The 19,666-nt window shown below is 42.1% G+C and overlaps 1 protein-coding gene across 2 annotated transcripts; it reads left to right on the top strand.

Moving 5' to 3' along the window:
• Positions 1 to 18,090, top strand: nob1 (NIN1 (RPN12) binding protein 1 homolog). 2 transcript variants are annotated; one of them, XM_038806418.1, is made up of 9 exons: positions 1 to 135; positions 5,837 to 5,969; positions 8,701 to 8,834; positions 10,066 to 10,137; positions 11,354 to 11,536; positions 11,800 to 12,003; positions 14,154 to 14,251; positions 15,361 to 15,505; positions 16,441 to 18,090. In XM_038806418.1, the coding sequence occupies exons 1-9, from the start codon at positions 67 to 69 to the stop codon at positions 16,708 to 16,710; spliced, it is 1,308 nt and encodes a 435-aa protein (XP_038662346.1). In that variant the 5' UTR covers positions 1 to 66; the 3' UTR covers positions 16,711 to 18,090. The 2 variants fall into 2 exon arrangements, with proteins under 2 accessions (XP_038662346.1, XP_038662345.1); XM_038806417.1 differs by having other exon boundaries at positions 11,351 to 11,536.
• The last annotated feature ends 1,576 nt before the right edge of the window (positions 18,091 to 19,666 follow it).

The raw sequence follows: 19,666 nt of genomic DNA, 5'->3' as shown, positions 1-19,666 counted from the left end.
CAATGGGCTGATAGTTCACTGGCTTTCAGTGATGTTACTGATGATTGGACAGTGCTAGACGGGAAGATGGTGATCACTACAGTGGAGCATGTCGTAGCAGATGCTGGAGCTTTCTTAAAGAACGCGCCACTCCAGGTCGGTGAGCAGCGACTGCATTGCAGAAAGCCTGTATGCGGTTGTAAACCGTCTTGCCTTTGTTTTTCGGGTGCTGGGCCTGGGACTGAACGGCTCTCGTCACGTCCTTCGCAGCCTCTAATTTAGAATGTCGCGGCCCAGCAGATGTAGCAATCCATTCAGTTGTAGCAATCCCTGCCAGAACACTTGTCCATCAATTGGGGCCTGTGTGTGGAATGGTCTAAAGATTCAAATGGAGGAGGACTGGAAAACCAAACACTGCTGTAGGGCATTCTGAGGGGGGAAGGGCGAGCAGCCAGGTGTCGTGGTCCATGGAGTCCCTACAGTGCAGAAGGAGGCCATTCGGCCCATTGAGTCTGCACCAGCCCTCCAAAAGAACACCCCACCTAAGCCCACCTAATGTTTGGGCACCAAGGAGCAATTTAGCATAGCCAAATCAGCTAACCTGCACATCTTTGGACTGTTAAAGGAAGCTGAAGCACCCAGAGCAAACCCACGCAGACATGGGGAGAACATGCAAACTCCACAGTCATGCAAGGCTGAAATTGAACCTGGGCCCTTGGTGCCATGAGGCAGCAGTGTTAACCATTGTGCCACCGTGCTGCCACATTGGGACCAATGACTTGATTAGATCCTGCAAATTTTGAAAGCAGCACTTCAAAGGTAGCAATCTCCATATTATTCCCGGTCCCATGCAATAGTGTATATAGGATAGAGCAGATGAATGAATACATGGCTGGAGAGGTGGTGCAGGAGGGGGGTCTTTAGATTTCTGGGAGACGTGTACAAGTTGGACAGATTACATCTGATCAGAAACGGGACCAACGTTCTCATGGGGAGGTTTGGGAGTGCTATCAGGGCAGATTTAAACTAAATTGGCAGGAGGGTAGGATCCTGACAAGTAGTTCAGAGGGCAGAGAAGCTGGGATGGAATTAGAAGCTAAAACACCAGAAAGTGAATCTGAAAAGCAGAGGAAGCAGGCTAGAATCATAGAATTTACAGTGCAGAAGGAGGCCACTCAGCCCATCGAGTCCGCACCAGCCCTTAGAAAGAGCACCCCACCTAAGCCCACACCTCCACCCTGTCCTCATAACCCCAATTAACCTTTTTTTGGACACTAGGGGCAATTTAGCATAGCCAATTCACCTAACCTGCAAACCATTGGACTGGGGGAGGAAACCGGAGCACCCGGAGGAAACCCATGCAGACACAGGGAGAACATGCAGACTCCGCACAAACAGTGATCCAAGCCGGGAATCGAAACTGGGACCCTGGAGCTGTGAAGCAACTGTGCTACCGTGCTGCCCTTAGGCTAGATAAGAAAGATGTGATTCTCCGCTCCCCACGCGGTCTGGGAGAATCGCGGGAGGGGCCCCTGACATTTTTTGCACCCCCCGCGATTCTCTCAGCACCCCCCGCGATTCTCTCAACCCCCCCCCCCCGGCAAACGCCGATTCTCTGAGCCCGATGGGCCGAGCGGCCGGCCCTTCACGCCCGTTTCGCAACGGCGGCAAACACACCTGGTCGCTGCATTGGTGAAACGGGCGGCAGATGTCCGTTTGGGGCATCTCGAGGCCCGATTGGGACAGGAGCACCAAGACTGTGCTCGGGAGGGGACAGGCCCGCGATCGGTGCCCACCGATCGTCGGGCCAGCATCCAAAACGGACGCACTCTTTCCCCTCCGCCGCCCGGCAAGGTCAAACCGCCACGTCTGGCCGGGCGGCTGAGGAGAAAGACGGCCACCGCGCATGCGCGGGTTCGTGCCGTCTGCGCAATGAAGTCATCCGCGCATGCGCGGGTTGGAACCGGCAACCCGCGCATGCGCGGATGTCTTCACATTCTCGGCGTGACGAGGTTGCTGCCGAGAAAGACGGAGGCCCGCTCCTAGCCCCCCCCCGGGTGGGAGTGAATTAGGTGCGGGGAACGGGCTCCGAGGCCGTCGTGAACCTCGGCCGAGTTCACGACGGCCTTCACGAATTCGGCCCCCTGCGGAGAATTCCGCCCGTGAATCTAGCAAGACAAATGAGATATGTTGATACAAGGAGCCTGAGGAATAGGACAGATGAGCTGATGGCACAAGTAGGCACGTTGGAGTCTGATGTAATTTCTATGACCAAGACCTGGCTGAAAGATGGGCAGGATTGGCAGCTTAACATTCCTGATTACAGAGTATTCAAATGAGATAGAGAGGGGGATGAAAGAGGAGGGCAGGGTTGCAATATTAATTAAGGGATCAATTATAGCAGTGAGGAGGATCATCAAATGAGGCCATTTGGATAGAAATAAAAAACACAAGAGGCTGTTAGGTGTGCACTATAGTCTCTCAAACAGTCAGAGAGAGGATCAAATATGTAATGAAATTTAGGAAAGTTAGGGGCAATATGGTGGTGCAGTAGTTAGCACTGCTGCCTCACGGCGCTGAGGACCCGGATTCGATCCTGGACCCGGGTCATTGTCCATGTGGAGTTTGCACAGTGTCCCCGTGTCTGCATGGTTATCAACCCCACAACCCAAATAGAACTGCAGGGTAGGTGGATTGGCCACGCTAAATTGCCCCTTAATTGGAAAAAATAATTAGGTGTTCCAAATTTATAAGGAAATTTTTTTTTTGGAAAGATGTAGAAAAATAATTAATATTTCTAATTAATAATAATAGGAGGGGATTGTAACCACCCAATTATTAACTGCAAGGTAGGGTGGGAGCAACAGTTTTAAATTGCATCCAGGAGAACCTTTTGAGCCAGTACGTAGAAAGGCCAACAAGAGAGGAGGCAATTCAAGACCTAATATTCAGAAATGATTCCGGACAGCTGGACGTTTTATCAGTAGGCGAGCATTTTGGAGATAATGACCATAATTCAGTCATGATGTGGTGTTGTAAGACTTACATAATTCAGTCAGACTTAGGATACTTATGGAAAAGGCAATTATGGACCAGGAATAAATGTTCTTAACTGAGAAAAGATAATTTTATGAAGATAAGATATGATTTGGCCCATGGAGCAGCGACTTGCACATAAAACGGTCTCCAAGCAATGGGAGGCCTTCAAGGAGGAGATAGCAAGTGCTCAGGGCAATATGTTTCCTGAAAGACAAAGGGTGGGACCAAGACTAGAGAACCAGGACAGCACAGTGGTTTAGCACTGCTGCTTCACAGCGCCAGGGATCGGGGTTCAATTCTAGCCTTGGGTGACTGTGGAGTTTGCACTTTCTCCCCATGCCTGCATGGGTTTCCTCCGGGTGCTCCTGTTTTTTTCCCACAGTCCAAAGATGTGCAAATTTGGTGGATTGGCCATGCTAAATTGCCCCTTTAGTGTCCAAAGATGTACAGGTTAGGGCGGGTGTGGGCCTAGTTAGAGTTCTCTTTCAAAGGGTGGGTGTAGACTTGATGGGCCGAATGGCCTGCTTTTGCATTGTTAGGTCAGGATTAGGAAAAAAGAGATGGTTATGGGAGATAGCCAGGGCTCAATATGGCAAAGTCTCTGCATGAGTGTAAAAAGAGCATGGGTGAACTTATAAAGGAAATTAGGAAAGCTAAGAGAGTGCATGTAAAAGTTTTGGCAGGTCGAACAAAGGAAAACCCAAAGATGTTTTTAAAATATATAAAGAGCAAAATAATAACAAGGGAAAGAGTAGGGCCAGTTAGGAACCATGAAGGTAGTCTGTATGTGGACCCAGAAAATGTGGGTGCAGTCCTCAATTAATAGTTTGCGTCAGTCTTTGCAATGGAAAAGGACGACGCAGGTGTAGACATCAGGGTGGAGGACTGTGAAATATTAGAAGAAACTAACCGAGAGAGAGGAGGCACTCGCAGGTTTAGCAGACTTTAAAGTGGATAAATCCGCAGGCCCGGATGAGATGTATGGCAGGCTGTTGAGGGAGGTAAGATATCGGGGGTACTGGCAGTAATTTTCAAATCTTCTCTGGCTGCAGCTGAGGTGCTGGAGGACTGCTAACAGATCCCATTATGAAAAAGGGGAAGTAGGATGGATCAGGAAATTATAGGCAAGTCAGCCTAACCTCGGTGGTGGGGATGTTACTGGTAATAATTCTGAGAGATAGAATATATCTGCACTTGGAATGACACGAGGGGTACCTGCAAAGATGCACAGGTTAGGTAGATTGGCCATGCTAAATTGCCCCTTGGTGTCCAACATTAGGTGGGGTTACAGGGATAGGGTGGGAGAGTGAGCGTAGATAGGGTCCTCTTGCAGAGGGTCGGTGCAGACTCGATGTGCCCAATAGCCTCCTGCACTGTAGAGATTCTATGATTCACTGGGTATTGTGAGTGCAGCCTTTTGGCAAACCAAAATCTGAATGGGGTGCAGAAAAGAGGCTGCTATAAAAAATCATAGCCTCTGTGATCTTGTATTTTAAAAGTTAGACACTTGTCAGGTTAACAGTTTTGAAGCTTCCCGTGTCTGATCTAAAATAATAGATGTGATAACCCCATGGATTTTCCCCAGGCTGTGAGATGTGACTTTTTTGTCCACTCACTTTTATAAACACTGAGGCTGTTTATAGCATCTATCATCCCAGCTAAAAGTGGCCAATTCAGCACATTCTGGACCCTGCCTGTGGGGATGGCCTCAGAAGAACATTACAATGCATTGAATCACTGGGCTACTGAGTGAACAAATGTTTGCTAAGTAGGATGAAAATATATAATTGTACTTTTTTGCATTTAAAAAAAAAAATGTTTTTAAGGATGCAGAGTTATAACTCTTATGTTCAAGTGGAAAAAGTTGTTAAGTTTTGCATTTCCAATTTCATTTGAGACATTGCGATCGGTTATGGTTATCAAAGGTGACGTGGAATAAATTGATACTTGTTAAATATGCAGAATCGAGCTGCCTTTATTTTGCTAGTACAGACTACACAATCATCTACTAATTCTCTAGCTGTAAGGTGATGCAAAATGAAAAAAAGCCATTTCAACAGAAAGTACAGGAAATATGTTCAGCAGGTCTGGCAGCATCTGTGGAGAGACGAACCAGGTTAATGTTTCAAGTCGATGGCCTATCATCAGAACCTGAAATGTTCACTCGCTTGTTTCTCTCACCACAGATGCTGCCAGACCCGTTGAGTATTTCCAGCACTTGGGGCAACCACAGCATGTTGCTTTCGTAAAAGTAATTTGAAAATTGGGATTAAAAAATGAAATGAGTGTAAAGAAAACCTGTGGGAATGGTGGAAGAAATAGATAGAAAAATAACGAGATAGTGGGGCGGGAAGAAGCAAATGCGTAAGTAAAAACTGTAAAAGTAAGTACCTTGGTAAGAAATTTTAAACCATTTAACCACACTCCATGTAATATTTGTTATATAGGTAAATGGGGAATTTAATTTGTATATAGCAAGGTATAAATGGCAAAAGGGATGAATGAGCAGGTTATCTGTGTTTGGTAATAGTTGAAGGAGAAAAGTTGATGTGGACATCAAGAGTACCCTTCAGTTCAAATAGTGCCATGGAATCTTTTCTATCCATTCATCCTCCATTGTCATTTTTAATGCTGCCCACCATTTAACTGCAGCAGAAGAACGATATTTGAAGAAAGGCATTCTAAGCTCACAGATTTTTGGTTATACATTCAATCGTTGAAAGCCAGGTTTTATCAAATTAATAACGTTTGACTTGTGAGATAAAGTCAATGGAAATCACTGTCTTTGCATTATCGCTCTTACTATTATTGGTCTTAGGAGTTTGGAAAAAACATCTACACACTAAGGGAGGTTGTGAATGAAATACGGGACAAGGAAACTAAACGAAGGCTGGCAGTTTTACCATACCAGCTCAAATTTAAAGAACCATTTCCTGAATATATCCAAAAAGGTGAGTTTTTTTTGCCCTCCTAAGTGATTTACTTAGTATAAAGTGTTGAGTTCTTGCTTTTTTTTTGTGGTTTCAATTTTTAAACAAAATGTATACCATTGTGTAACAAAGGAAAGAAAACTCTTGCATTTATGTCACTCATTATCAGAAGCAGCCCAAAATGCTTCATGCCCAGTGGATTGATTTGCAAAGACTCTTGTTATGTAGGCGAGCTCAGTAACCATTTATCTCCGGCCATGACCCGCCGCTATTAGTGGAAGGTGAACATTTTTCTAACGACAATCATAGTGTGATTGTGTTTGAAAGTGAGAAATGTAAAATAGATACTAAGATTCCAGATTTAGATACGGCTGATGTCACAAGGAAGAGACCGAGACTCTGCACAGGCAAATTAGACAAATCTGCAATTGGGTAAACTGACGCAGGATAGCAGGAAGTGTTTTAAAAAATATAACAGGAAATAACCTGAAATGTTAATGGTATGCTGGCCTTTATATCTAGAGGATTAGATACAAGTGGGTAAAAGTCATGTTACAGCTATGCAGCCCTTGCACACCTGCTGTCCTGTGTTCAGTTAAGGCACCTCACTGTAGAAAGGTATAATGGTTTTTGAATTAAGTGCAGCATAGATTTACCCAATTCATACCTGGATTAAGAGTTACATTTATGGGGAGACATTACAAAGAATTTCGACAGTTATAATGTGATTCAATTGGCGTTTTCAAGATATTAAGGAAAAAGGTGGATAGAAAGAACCTTTTTCAGTTGGTTGAGGAGTCAAGGACCAGGTGACATCGTCTAAACGTTAGATCCAGGCCTTTTGGAATTGAAATGAGGAAGTGCCTCGACATGCAAAAGGTGATAGAAGTCTGGAATTTTCTTCTACAAGCTTATACAAGGCCAGTTCATTTTAAATCTGAAATTAATCAATTTTTGTTAAGTTAATGAAGGATGTGGGAAAAACAGTTATGTGGAGTTAGGTCACAGACAAACCATGAATAGTGAAACCGGCTCAAGGAGCTAAATGGCTATGTTTCTATATCTAGCAAAAATGTAGGCTGTCAGCTTGATTTAATGGGAGGACTCTTGCCTCTTGAGTTAGAAGTTTGTGGATTCAATGCACTATCTAATAAGTGCACCGAGGGTTAGTTGCCTGGTTGCTCTCTCAATTGATACATTGAAGTTCTGTCTGTTAGTTTAAGTCAGTGGTTCTTACACTGTTACATCTGTGGACAACTTAGGCAGGGCAAAAGACCTCATGGACCATCTTCTGGTCCAACCCCACCCATTATCACTTGAAAGCACAAAAAAAAGCTAATCAGAATTAATGGAACAGTGCTGCTTTTGATGAGGCAGGTGAAACAAGATCGAAGATGCTGGAAAATCTCAGCAGGTCTGCCAGCATTAATTGGGAGAGAAACAGAGTTAACGTTTCGAGGCATAGACCCTTCGTCACAACTGAAAGGAGGGAGACTATGTTAAAGAGCAACAAGTAGTAGCAACTTTAAGAAGAACAACTAGTAATAGTAATATATGTTTGGGATATTTAAAAAAGCGCGGGGGGGGTGCTTTAAGATGGAGGAGAAAGGGCAAAATCAAGTTGCTGAACTCAACATCGAGTCCTGAGGGCTGCAATGTGTCCAACTGGAAGATGAGATGCTGCTCCGCCAGCCTGCACCGGGCTTCACTGGAGCTTTGCAGCAGGCCAAGGACAGACATGTGGGCTTGTGAGCAAGTTGCTGTGTTAAATTGCAAGCAACATGATGGTTGGGATCATGTTTGCGGACTGAGCTAAGATGAAATGAAAATCGCTTATTGTCACGAGTAGGCTTCAATGAAGTTACTGTGAAAAGCCCCTAGTCGCCACATTCCGGCGCCTGTCCGGGGAGGCTGGTACGGGAATCGAACCGTGCTGCTGGCCTGCTTGGTCTGCTTTATAAGCCAGCGATTTAGCCTTGTGAGCTAAACCAGAGATGTACTCTCTCCTTCACATGACCCATCACCAAGTTGCTACTTTTTGCTGCAGTTTCTTTTGCTCTAACACATTCTCCCTCCTTTCAGTTCTGATGAAGGCCCTACGGACTTGGAGCATTAACTCTGTTTCTCTCCTGATAGATGCTGGCGGACCTGCTGAGTTTTCCCAGTGTCCTCTTCTGCTTTCATATCCCAGCATCCACAGTATTTTGCTTATTGTTTCAACAAGGTGAAGCCTGGTCCCAAGCTGGAGAGTTTCATTCTCATGTCGGGCTCCACATTCAGCCACTTTGTTTCTCGTCCACATATTGGAAAATCAAGAACAGAGGACACTGGGAAAACTCAGTGCTTGTTGTACGTTGTAACAGTCTACATTGTTGCTTGCGCTTACGATGACTCATGCGGTGTCAGCTATGGCGCTGTGCACCAGTGACTCGTATTTTGAACCAACCCGTGAATCGTTTGGAGGACACTTGCGGGCCACGCTTTGAGAACCACTTGTTTAATTTAACATAAAAGGTCCCCGTGTTACTGTTTGAAGAAAAGAAGGGAGTTCTGGGGTTGAGGTCTCTGAAGGCACCAAAACAGATGAATTGGTCACTCATCTCATTGCTGTACACCTTGCTGTGGAGAAATGGTCTGGGGCATAACACTTCAAAACTAATTACAAGTTTGTGAAAGGCATTACATAAATGCAAGTTTGTTCATAAGATTCAAAGATTCTATTCAAATTGTTTTTTCAATATTGCCTTCACAGTAACCGAGTTTTCCAAAAGAACTGGAGACTATCCCAGTCTCTCAGCAACTGACATTAAGGTTCTGGCACTAACCTATCAGCTTGAAGCTGAATTTGTGGGAATTGGCCACTTGAAAAAAGAACCTGCACAAAAAGTAAGTCATCTGTTACCTTGAACTTTGTTCATTGACGGGCTCTTGTACTGTCTGCACAGCAACACCCTCTGACATCTATAGTTGCACGTAAGGACTGCAGATACATTGCTACATCATGTAAAATGTGGAGCTGTTCATCTGAATGATTGCATTGTGGAAAACCATTTCATTTTATGAGGCTTGTTACTTGTTTTGAGGTGCATATACTGTACACAAAACATTTTAGCATATCAGTGAGCTTCGTTTAAATATGGTGGATATTTTTAAGATTCTAAATTAAGATCTTAGGAGTCTGATGAGCAGACAAAAAAAACAGCTGGCCCATTAATTTTCCATCCAATGAACTTTGGCCAGTATTTTTGAGTATTAATGTAACACACCGGCTTGCATGATCCAAAACCATTTAATTTGATTGCTCGTTCGGTTATTGCGGAATTAAAATTGGGCCCAGAATTGAAGGTGTGAAACAGGGCTAATAACTGACACTGGCCACTGATTCATGGTAAAAATTGCTTGTTTCCTAAGGAAATAAAAGTTACGTACTGTGGACCAACTGTGCATGCACACAATGGATAAATCGTTTATTAAAAATCTGCAGAAACTTTCTGTGCCAGTGTAGGCTGAGCCCAGTGCAATGAACACGTGTTGGCATTTATATAGATATATATAGAATTTACAGTGCAGAAGGAGGCCATTCGGCCCATCGAGTCTGCACCGGCTCTTGGAAAGAGCACCCTACCCAAGGTACTATTGATAGAGATGGGAGGATCTTGGTATTAAGTCAAAGTCAACACCCTATCTCCATAACCCAGTAACCCCACCCAACACTAAGGGCAATTTTGGACACTCAGGGCAATTTATCATGGCCAATCCACCTAACCTGCACATCTTTGGACTGTGGGAGGAAACCGGAGCACCCGGAGGAAACCCACGCACACACGGAGAGGATGTGCAGACTCCGCACAGACAGTGACCCAAGCCGGAATCGAACCTGGGACCCTGGAGCTGTGAAGCAATTGCGCTATCCACAATGTTACCGTGCTGCCATTTGTAATGTCATTGTCAGGTGTTGCATTGCAATTCTCGTTGCTTAAAAATATACATGTCTCGTGTCGGCAGCCCAGTGTTTACTTTGTGCAATAGAAATGCTAGACAGATATGTTCAAGTAAACAAAAAAAAAAATCACAATTATGGAAAATCCAAATTGTTCTTGCTTTATTTTTTGGTTAGGTTGAAGTGAGTACCACTTTAAGACACCCAGAGTCGCTGATCAACATAGCAGGCTTTCATCTGCCATCTAAGGTAAAGAAAATGCATTGTTTAGAATCTTGTAAAAACTTTATGAATTGTATTTCAAACAACAACCAATTGATAGTTTCATATACACAGTATTCCTAATCTCCATGATCAATGTATAGAACATTAAAGAAAAAATCGTAATCACGGTGGCTTTGTGATAAATGTGACAGCCATTTTGCACGAGATTCCAGAAAGAGCAAATAAGAAGGATGACCGGTAATTCTGTTTTGCTGGTTTTGGTTGAAGGTGAAATTGGTCAGATGTTGATCAGATATTGGGAGAACTCCATGAAAAACTTCTATGAAAAAGATCTCCCTGCTTGGAGAAATAGAACACCTGGTCTAAAAGTACTGTCTCACTAAAATCTCAGTCTAGATTATATGCTGAACTGGAGTGGAGCATGAATATAAAGATTTTTAGGTACATCTGCCAAATGCAGACATCCTCCTGCGTTTTGTATCCCAGTGCTTTACTGTACTTTATCCAGTTGAATTTTACTGAATTCAACTTTAGAATGAAATGGGCTAATCTAGCATTGAATTTGGGGTGTGGAACTAGGCTATTATTTAAAATAACAGTTTAAAATTAGAAGCTGAAGACAGAAACTGAAGCAGTAGGGCAAAGGGAAATTAGGGGGAAGAAAGAAAGGGCTTGTAGTTGGGAGGATCGTGGTATTAAGTCAAAGTCAACACTGTTCAGAATTGATTAAGTTAGACCAGATTTTGCTATGGATTTCTTGTGCTAAAATTAACTCCCTTGCCAGTTTAATCAATAGGAGAACCAGATGGTTTGGTTTGATTCCCAGAAAATGCTGAGTTAGCTGGTCTAAACCAGGACCAGAAAAGGGGGTGGGAAAAAAAAGTCAGATTCCTTCTTTGTATAAAAGATTGGATGAAGACGGAATTAAACTTCACTGCTATGCCCTCCGCGTTCAAACAACCTGTCTAGATTTGCGATTGCCCGTGGATTGCCTGATTGAAAACTGTTGCCTCCCTTAAATTGAGATGGGGGGAGGGATTTATTTTGGATCTGAATCTGTTTAGATTTGAGTCAGTTGAGATTATGTTGATTTGCGCATCCACATAGAATTGCTTGGCACAGCGTTCCTGCATAGTGCTCAGCATTTAAATAGTGTGATATGGAAACGTTTGTGTTCGAGGCTGTGATGTTTTTTGTTAATGTCAGAAACCGTGAAAAGCATCTTCTTTTTGTGCAGCAGCGTCCGGAAGAAGCTCGTCCAAAGGGAACTTGTTCACTCCCTTTAGATGCAGAGGAAGCTTGCAGTTCCACCAGAACAAAACACTCCAGTGAATTGACTGTGGTTGATTCATCAGAATTCAATGCCTTTCAGTATTGGAGAAACCCTCTGCCGAGCATTGAAGAAGATCTTCTAGACTTTCTGGTAAACTGCTATTCTGATTAAATGTCATCGACCTGAAATGTTAACTCTGACCTGCAGAGTGTTTGTGTTATTTTCTGTGTATTATTCCATATTTGCAGTATTTAATTTTGGGGTTTTATTATGTTGTTTAAATAAACTAAAGTTATAATGTTTTTGGAAAAACATTGAATGTAAGCTAATCTTTAGTCTTTGAGAAACAAATTCAATTGTAATTCTTTGTTGCCTAACCAGAAACCGATGTGCTAACCTGTATTATTTAACAGGGAAAAGAGAATTTCTGCATTTCAAGAGGGAGACCATTTGAACAACAGCAAGAAGAACAGGATGAAAGCGAGGAGGATGATGATGCTGATGATGATGGGTGGATAACGCCTAGTAATATTCAGCAAATCCACCAGGATATGGGCTGCTCTGAGACAGTAGCAGATGTCAAAGTTGGTTGTATGACTACAGATTTTTCCATGCAGGTAATAGATTTTTTTTTACTTTTAAGTTTTAAAATTATTTATCAGGAAACATGTTATACTCGCACTTAAAAACCTTTTGAAATCTTCGATGTTAACATGCTCCCACAAATGATGTACACTCATTCAAGCTCCCATTGAATTGGTGAATCTACCTACATCCCAGGGATGAATAGAGATGATTAGAGGTTACAGACATAATTTAACTTAATTTTATATTGTGAAGATATGGGGCTGAGGCTCATAGAGCAAGCTACCACACAGATTGATAGATTTAGATTTATTGTCACGTGTACTAGAGTACCGTGGAAAGTATTGTTCTGTGTCTTGTCCAGGAAGATCGCTCCATATATGAAAAACATGGGACATACGATAAATACACAATGTAAATATATAGATATCAGGTGAAGCACATGGAATATAGTGCTGCAACTACAGGGCAGCACAGTGGTTTGCACAGTTGCTTCACAGCTCCAGGGTCCTAGGTTCCATTCCTGGCTTGGGTCACTGTGTGAAGTCTGCACGTTCTCCCTATGTCTACGTGAGTTTCCTCCGGGTGCTCCGGTTTCCTCCCACAGTCCAAAGCTGTGCAGGTTAGGTGGATTGGCCTTGATAAATTGCCCTTGTGTCCAAAGGTTAGGTGAGGTTATTGGGTTGCGGGGATAGGGTGGAGGTGTGGGCTTAAGTAGGGTGCTCTTTCCAAGAGCTGGTGAAGACTTGATGGGCCGAATAGCCTCCTTCTGCACTAAAAATTCTATGAGCTGTAGAGATGATGTGTAGAAAGATCAGTTCAGTCCATCAGAGGGTCATTCAGGGGTCTGGTAACAGTGGGGAAGAAGCTGTTTTTGAATCTGTTGGTGCGTGTTCTCGGGCTTTTATATCTTCTGCCCGATTTGAAGAGAATAACCCGGGTTGGGAGGCGTCTTTGATTATGCTGTCCGCTTTCCCAAAGCAGAGGGAGGTGTAGACAGAGTCAATGGATGGGAGGCGAGTCTGCTTGATGGACTGGGCTGTGTTCACGACTCTGTAGTTTCTTACGGGCTGAGCAGTTGCCATACCAGACTGTGATGCAGCCAGATGGGATGCTTTCTATGGTGAATCTGTAAAAATCAGTAAGAGTCAATGTGGATATGCCGGGTTTCCTTAATTTCCTGAGGACGTATAGGCACTGCTGTGATTTCTTGGCCATAGTGCTATCATGGGTGGACCAGGACAGATTGTTGGTGATGTTTACACCTAGGAATTTGAAACTATTAACCATCTCCACCTCGGCACCATTGATGCAGACAGGGGCGTGTACGACACTTTGCTTGCTGAAGTCGATGACCAGCTCCTTAGTTTTGCTGACATTGAGGGAGAGGTTGTTATTGCACCATGTGCCACCAAGTTCTCTATCTCCCTCCTGTATTCTGACTCATCATTGGAAAAAGAGAGAATAAGGTTCAGCAGGATTACTGATTAGGCTTAAAGGTTCTTAGTTTCATATCGTGGGAACGTAGGGAAGAAGTAAAACGAGTAATATGTTTTCTTTGGACCTTTAAAAAGGTTGAGGTACAGTGACAATAACAGAGAGTTCCCTGAGAACCTTTGCAGGCAGTAGTGCAATAGACTTGAGCTAGGAAGCGGTTGGCATAAAAGACGAGCTTCGGAGAGACAACTTTTAATAATGGAAAACACAACTACTTCCACTAGAGGCCAAAGGAGAAAATAAAGTTCATTGGAAAACGATTACGCGTGGAGATATTAAAGGTTGCACAGGTGAAGGAGGGCTATACACTCTTGTGTTTTATGTACATATTTTGCACATGGACTAACAATTCAAATTATTTAGTCCTAAGCTTTATTTCTTCACCTGGTTTCCTGGCCAACATTCATCCCTCCACCGATTATGACAAGAAACAAATATATTTATTTTATTTGTGGGACATGAGATGCTTAAGTGGGCTACCACTCAATATTCCTTCTGGTCTGTCCAGTGGCAAGAAAGTCTACTCGTGGGCCTTTACCAAATTGGCCCCTTTTGTAAGGTTGCATTAAACAATTTACAGGAGCCCCTGGCCTGTGCACTACAGTAGAAATGGAGCGTTCGTTGGCCACCACCTGCTCTAAAACAGGATATGATAAATGTACGTTCCTTGTTTTTCTTTTCTCAGAATGTCCTTATTCAGATGGGGCTTCATGTGATTTCATTAAAAGGAATGCTTATAAAACAAGCAAGAAACTATATTCTACGTTGTCATGCATGTTTCAAGTAAGTGCTGAGCAGATTTACATTGGAATGATTTTTGAGAAACTAAAAATATACAACAATAAGCATCAGAAATTGTGAATCTCGTGGAGAATGAATGCATGCCTTCCCACCGAAGATGCACAAAATGCAGTTGTTGTAAACCTGAAATTTTCAACAGGTTAACCAGCATCTGTGGAGAACAGAGTAATTTAATGTTATGGATGTGAACCCTTTATCAAAACTAGAGGGGATTATAGCTGAATGGTATTTTAAAATGGCGGGGGGTGGAATACAGATACTAGCAAGAAGATAAACAATCTCTAAAGTGGTTTAAGTGGAAATTGGGATGTTGTTAAATGGCTGAAGTGAGTCACATGATGTAATATCGGATTGAATAAGAGAATAGGGGCATTAAGAGGATGAGTGAAAAACTGAGGAGAGATATAAAGCCAGAATGGAGCAGGCTTCAGCAAACCAGAATTATAGGAGAAATAAGAAACCATCAAACCAATGGTGTAGACCATTCTGCCAGCATTGGATTCCTGATGGAAGGTCCCTACTCTACATACCAATATTTCTTTTGGTATGTTTGTATCCAGTCCATTATGAATTGAGGTGTTTTAACAGATTTTTAACCTTGTCAAAGGATACAATTCTTGGAAACTGAAAACTCTTTGATTGACCCAATGACAGTATCGTGTAATCACTAGGCAAATATAGCATAGGTAACTGGCTCAATATTGTGCTTTAGTTCCAAGCGCAAAAGAACACCTCTCTAATTAACATATTCCGTGCCAAACATTTTTATTCCCCTCTGAATCACTGTTGACCTGGAGGGAGTTTTGTGATTTGTACTGATGTGCATTGGAAATTAATTTTCCCATCCTAGTCCAGGAGTGCTTAAAGCCACATGTAATATTCCTACTGCAGCTGAAGTAGCTATTGATCTGTGGGTCTGACCTGATTCTTGGTCCATGTGCCTGAGATGGTAATTCTGCCTCTGAATCACTGGAGGAAATCTACAGTAGAGGTTATAAATGCTCTGTAAATATTAATAAAGAGGAAGGAAGAGTGACAATAGATGAAATTCAGTGTTGTGTAAGCGCGCCTTTCTGGTTGACTTCAACTAGGACTACAACTAACATGAACAAGACATTCTGCCCAAGCTGTGGTAACAAGACTCTGAAGAAGGTAGCAGTGACTGTAAATGAGGACGGCAGTATTCATATGCATTTTTCAAAAAATCCTAAAGTGCTGAATGCACGAGGACTGAGGGTAAGATCACTTCTTTTCATGAATATTATTCAATGTGAAACGATGTTAGTGAACTCCTTCTGTTCTGCCTATTTATTCTCTCTTGGAAAATTGCTGGTTAATTGAAAGTGAAACATGGATCTGAGTGAAACCTTTACTTAAGTTCCCACTGGAAAATCTATTCCCTTCATATTCATTTCATAAAAAGATTATTACCATGGGTCACTGCGTTCCTAGTCCAACAATAATACTTCACTGAAAATGACCTCTGGGGGAGGTGCTACACTTATCAGCAGAATTTATTTTCTGGATTTCTTAGTAAGGGGGGAGGTGGGGAGAGAGGTGAAGGGTGCATTGGCGAGATATATGGGGAAGCTAAGAAAATGTTGCATCAGCTGATATCGTACCCCTTTTCATAGGATCCCAACAGTGTAAGAGGCCATTCGGCCCATTGAGTCTTCACCAACCTATGAAAGAGCACTTTACCCAGGCCCACTCTCCCGCCCTATCCCCATGACCCCATGCATTAAACTTGGCCAATCCACCTAACCTGCACATCCTTGGACTGTGGGAGGAAACTGGAGCACCCGGGAGAAACGCACACAGACAGCGGGAGAACGTTAAAACTCCACACATACGGTCACCCAAGGAGGGAATCGAACCTGGGTCCCTGGCGCTGTGAGGCAGCAGTGCTAACCACTGTGCCACCATGCCGCATTTATCATTGTAGATTGTAGGAAAAAGAGAAATCATTTTTAAAAGCGCAATACTAATTAAATGAAAGGAATATAAGTTTTTTGTTTCAGAAGGAAAGAATATTTCCTTTTTTAAGAGAAACTATAGTTGACCATATTTCAAACTCTAATTGTAAATACCAAATCTGGCATGATACATTTATTTCTTAAGTATTCTGATTAAAATTGTATATTTGAGTGAATTTTTTTTTTCTACAATAGTATTCTCTCCCATTACCACATGGTGGGAAACATGGCAATAATCCACATTTGAGTGAAGATCAGAGCTTTCCTCAGCAACGACTGTCCAAAAAAGCTAGGCAAAAGACAAATGTATTTGACCCTGATTACACTGCTGGGGTTTCTCCATTCGTGGAGAATGACATCTACAGCAGAGCTGCCCACTTAAATATTCGGGATAACAGAATTGGAGCTGGGAGGAGGAGAATGAACCCAAATGCTGGAACAAAAAAATTTGTTAAGAAGAAATAAATATTTTTTCCAACTACTCGACTCTCAATTTTTCAATATCTTACTAGGATTTTCAGTCATTATGTTGTAAAGCTATTTATGTATTGTGTAAATTAAACAAAGGTTGTTGTCAACAATAGTCCTTGAATATGATGATATGACTCTGCAAACATTTTCCAAGTTGTTTGAAACCAGTAACGCTGTGTGTGGATACAGTTTTCTATAAAAGGTATATTTATACTTGTGTTGCTGGAGGAAGAGAGTTTCGTATTCAACATCATTCAACCACCTGCTTCTTGCTTCATTAGTATAAAAATACCCATGTGGAATTGACTCCTGGTCCACTTTAGCTGTACTTTGCGGAGTCTGCGAACTTCAGCATAAATAAATTTAATACATTCACAAATTTTACTTGTTAATTTGTTTTTAGAAGTTTCACTGTAGACTAACATGCATTGATGGCAGCATTCAGCATCCTTTCCCATCAACGGCCATCCCGTGGCAATATCATTGTTATTTTCTTGATTCTCTTTTGTAAAAATTCTAATTGACAAACATTTAAAGATAATACTTAACCATAATAATGCCACCGGATGACCATTTACGGAAAAAGATGCTGAATAAAGATCTGTCTAAATCTTTTGGGAGGGGGTGCAAATAACGTACTAGCATTTGTTTAATGTGTGTTCTACATTAGAGAAGCATCTTTGTGCACATTGCAGTAAAAAAAAATCACGGTGCACACCTTCTTCATTGATATCATTTGTGAAAATGTTGAGGGTGGAGCTGTTTCCAGAAGCGGAGTCTCAGATTTTGTAGCATGTCATGCCCCTAGCCTCACACCTCTTGATTGTGTGTGGACCTGGACTGATTGCCACATATAGATAGTTTGATGGATAATGCTAAACGTAACTGTAATTACAATGCTGGTTATATAATGACATAGAAATCCAATTAGCTAAGCAGTTCCCATTTTGCGTGCATTTACATAGTTTCCTCAGGTTATTATTGGTGTTGATAAAAATAAGAAGCTTGATCTTCCTTCACAGATTTCACACTTTCATCCCTAAAATTGTATCTATTTATAAATTGAAAAATCACCTTTTCAGAGTAGTAAAGACAGTAGTTGCATTAATTAAAGTAGCATTTACTGTGCGGTAAATATAACGGCAAAAGGTTAATTTAAACCAAATGAATTTTATATTTACGATCTTTATGTGGGCAATGTTTCTGATGATTTCAAAAATCACAGAAACCAAATACATTTGTACGAATGCTTTAAGCGTGAAGGCAATTTTACAAATTGACTGAAGTAGGTCAATGAAAAGAATTAAAATGGACTCACTGTTTTACATTTAAAAATGTATTGTATCTTTTATTAAATCTAGTTAAGCATATTAATTATTGTGTTGGCTTCATTTACTGTCACATTGTGGTGTTGAAGCTACTTGACTCGGGTGGCACAGTAATTGTACACATTTATTGCATCTCCGTGGTGGGAGGTGTGTGCTTACGGTTGACATAGAACATTACAGCGCAGTACAGGCCCTTCGGTCCTCGATGTTGCGCCGACCTGTGAAACCCCTCTAAAGCCCATCTACACTATTCGCTTATCGTCCATATGTCTATCCAATGACCATTTGAATGCCCTTAGTGTTGGCGAGTCCACTACTGTTGCAGGCAGAGCATTCCACGCCCTTACTACTCTCTGAGTAAAGAACCTACCTCTGACATCTGTCCTATATCTATCTCCCCTCAATTTAAAGCTATGTCCCCTCGTGCTAGACATAACCATCCGAGGAAAAAGGCTCTCACTGTCCACCCTATCTAATCCTCTGATCATCTTGTATGTCTCAATTAAGTCACGTCTTAACCTTCTCTCTAACAAAAACAGCTTTAAGTCCCTCAGCCTTTCCTCATAAGATCTTCCCTCCATACCAGGCAACATCCTGGTAAATCTCCTCTGCACCCTTTCTAATGCTTCCACATCCTATAATGCGGCAACCAGAATTGCACGCAATACTCCAAATGCGGCCGCACCAGAGTTTTGTACAGCTGCAACATAACCTCATGGCTCCGAAACTCAATCCCTCTACCAATAAAAGCTAACACACCGTACGCCTTCTTAACAACCCTATCAACCTGGGTGGCAACTTTCACGGATCTATGTACGTGGACACCGAGATCTCTGCTCATCCACACTACCAATATTTGAATAATCTATGAATTGCAAACCTAAAGCTGGTTTTTATTTCCATTTTATCTTGAAGACATGCACAATGTTGTATCTTGGCGATTTGTCTGCCATGGGTTCAATGTGTTCATCTCTGTTTAAAGGATTTTTTTTTTTCACAATTCGATAGTGGAAATCGGATCTCCAGTTGAGACCTAACCAATGATTTTTAATGGTTTGGGTGTGCCTGTGTTTATAAAACCTAGCATCCCGTAGACTTTTATTAGCTTAATTAACTTACCTGCCACCTTAACGTTTATATATGTGAACCGTCTCTCTGTTCCTGTACTTTTAAAAAGATTTGGGGATGTCCATAATGTCCAGAAGTATTTATTAATTTTAAATGGTGCTTGCACCGGTCAAGTGCACAGGAAAACATTTTATATATATATATATATATATATATATATATTGGAATCTATACTAAAAGAGATAGAGTTAGCTCCATATTTCTTGATATTATTAGTCCTCAGAATATCGATGTCTGTCTTGAACATGCTCAATCATTGAGCTTCTGCAGTCCTCTGGGATACAGAATTCCAAAGATTCACCATCCTCTGAGTGAAGAAATTCCTCCTCATCTCAGTCTTAAATGGCCGACCCCTTTTTCAGAGATTATGTCCCTAGCTTCTAAATGTAACAGCCAGGAGAAGTATCCTTTCTACATCCACCCTGTCACCCTCTGTGAGAAACTTGTATGTTTCAATGAGATCACCCCTCATTCTTCAAAACTTCAGAGAATCC

The sequence above is a fragment of the Scyliorhinus canicula genome, chromosome 9, assembly GCF_902713615.1.
Source record: "Scyliorhinus canicula chromosome 9, sScyCan1.1, whole genome shotgun sequence".
Lineage (NCBI taxonomy): Eukaryota > Metazoa > Chordata > Chondrichthyes > Carcharhiniformes > Scyliorhinidae > Scyliorhinus > Scyliorhinus canicula.
This window is presented reverse-complemented; position numbering and strand designations above follow the sequence as displayed.

Coding starts and splice junctions, on each gene's coding strand:
- nob1 (XM_038806417.1), top strand. CDS start 67: ATGGTGATCACTACAGTGGAGCATGTCGTAGCAGATGCTGGAGCTTTC. Junction 8,835..10,065: donor AAAAAGAACCTGCACAAAAA/GTAAGTCATCTG, acceptor TTTTTTGGTTAG/GTTGAAGTGAGTACCACTTT. Junction 11,537..11,799: donor AAGATCTTCTAGACTTTCTG/GTAAACTGCTAT, acceptor ATTATTTAACAG/GGAAAAGAGAATTTCTGCAT.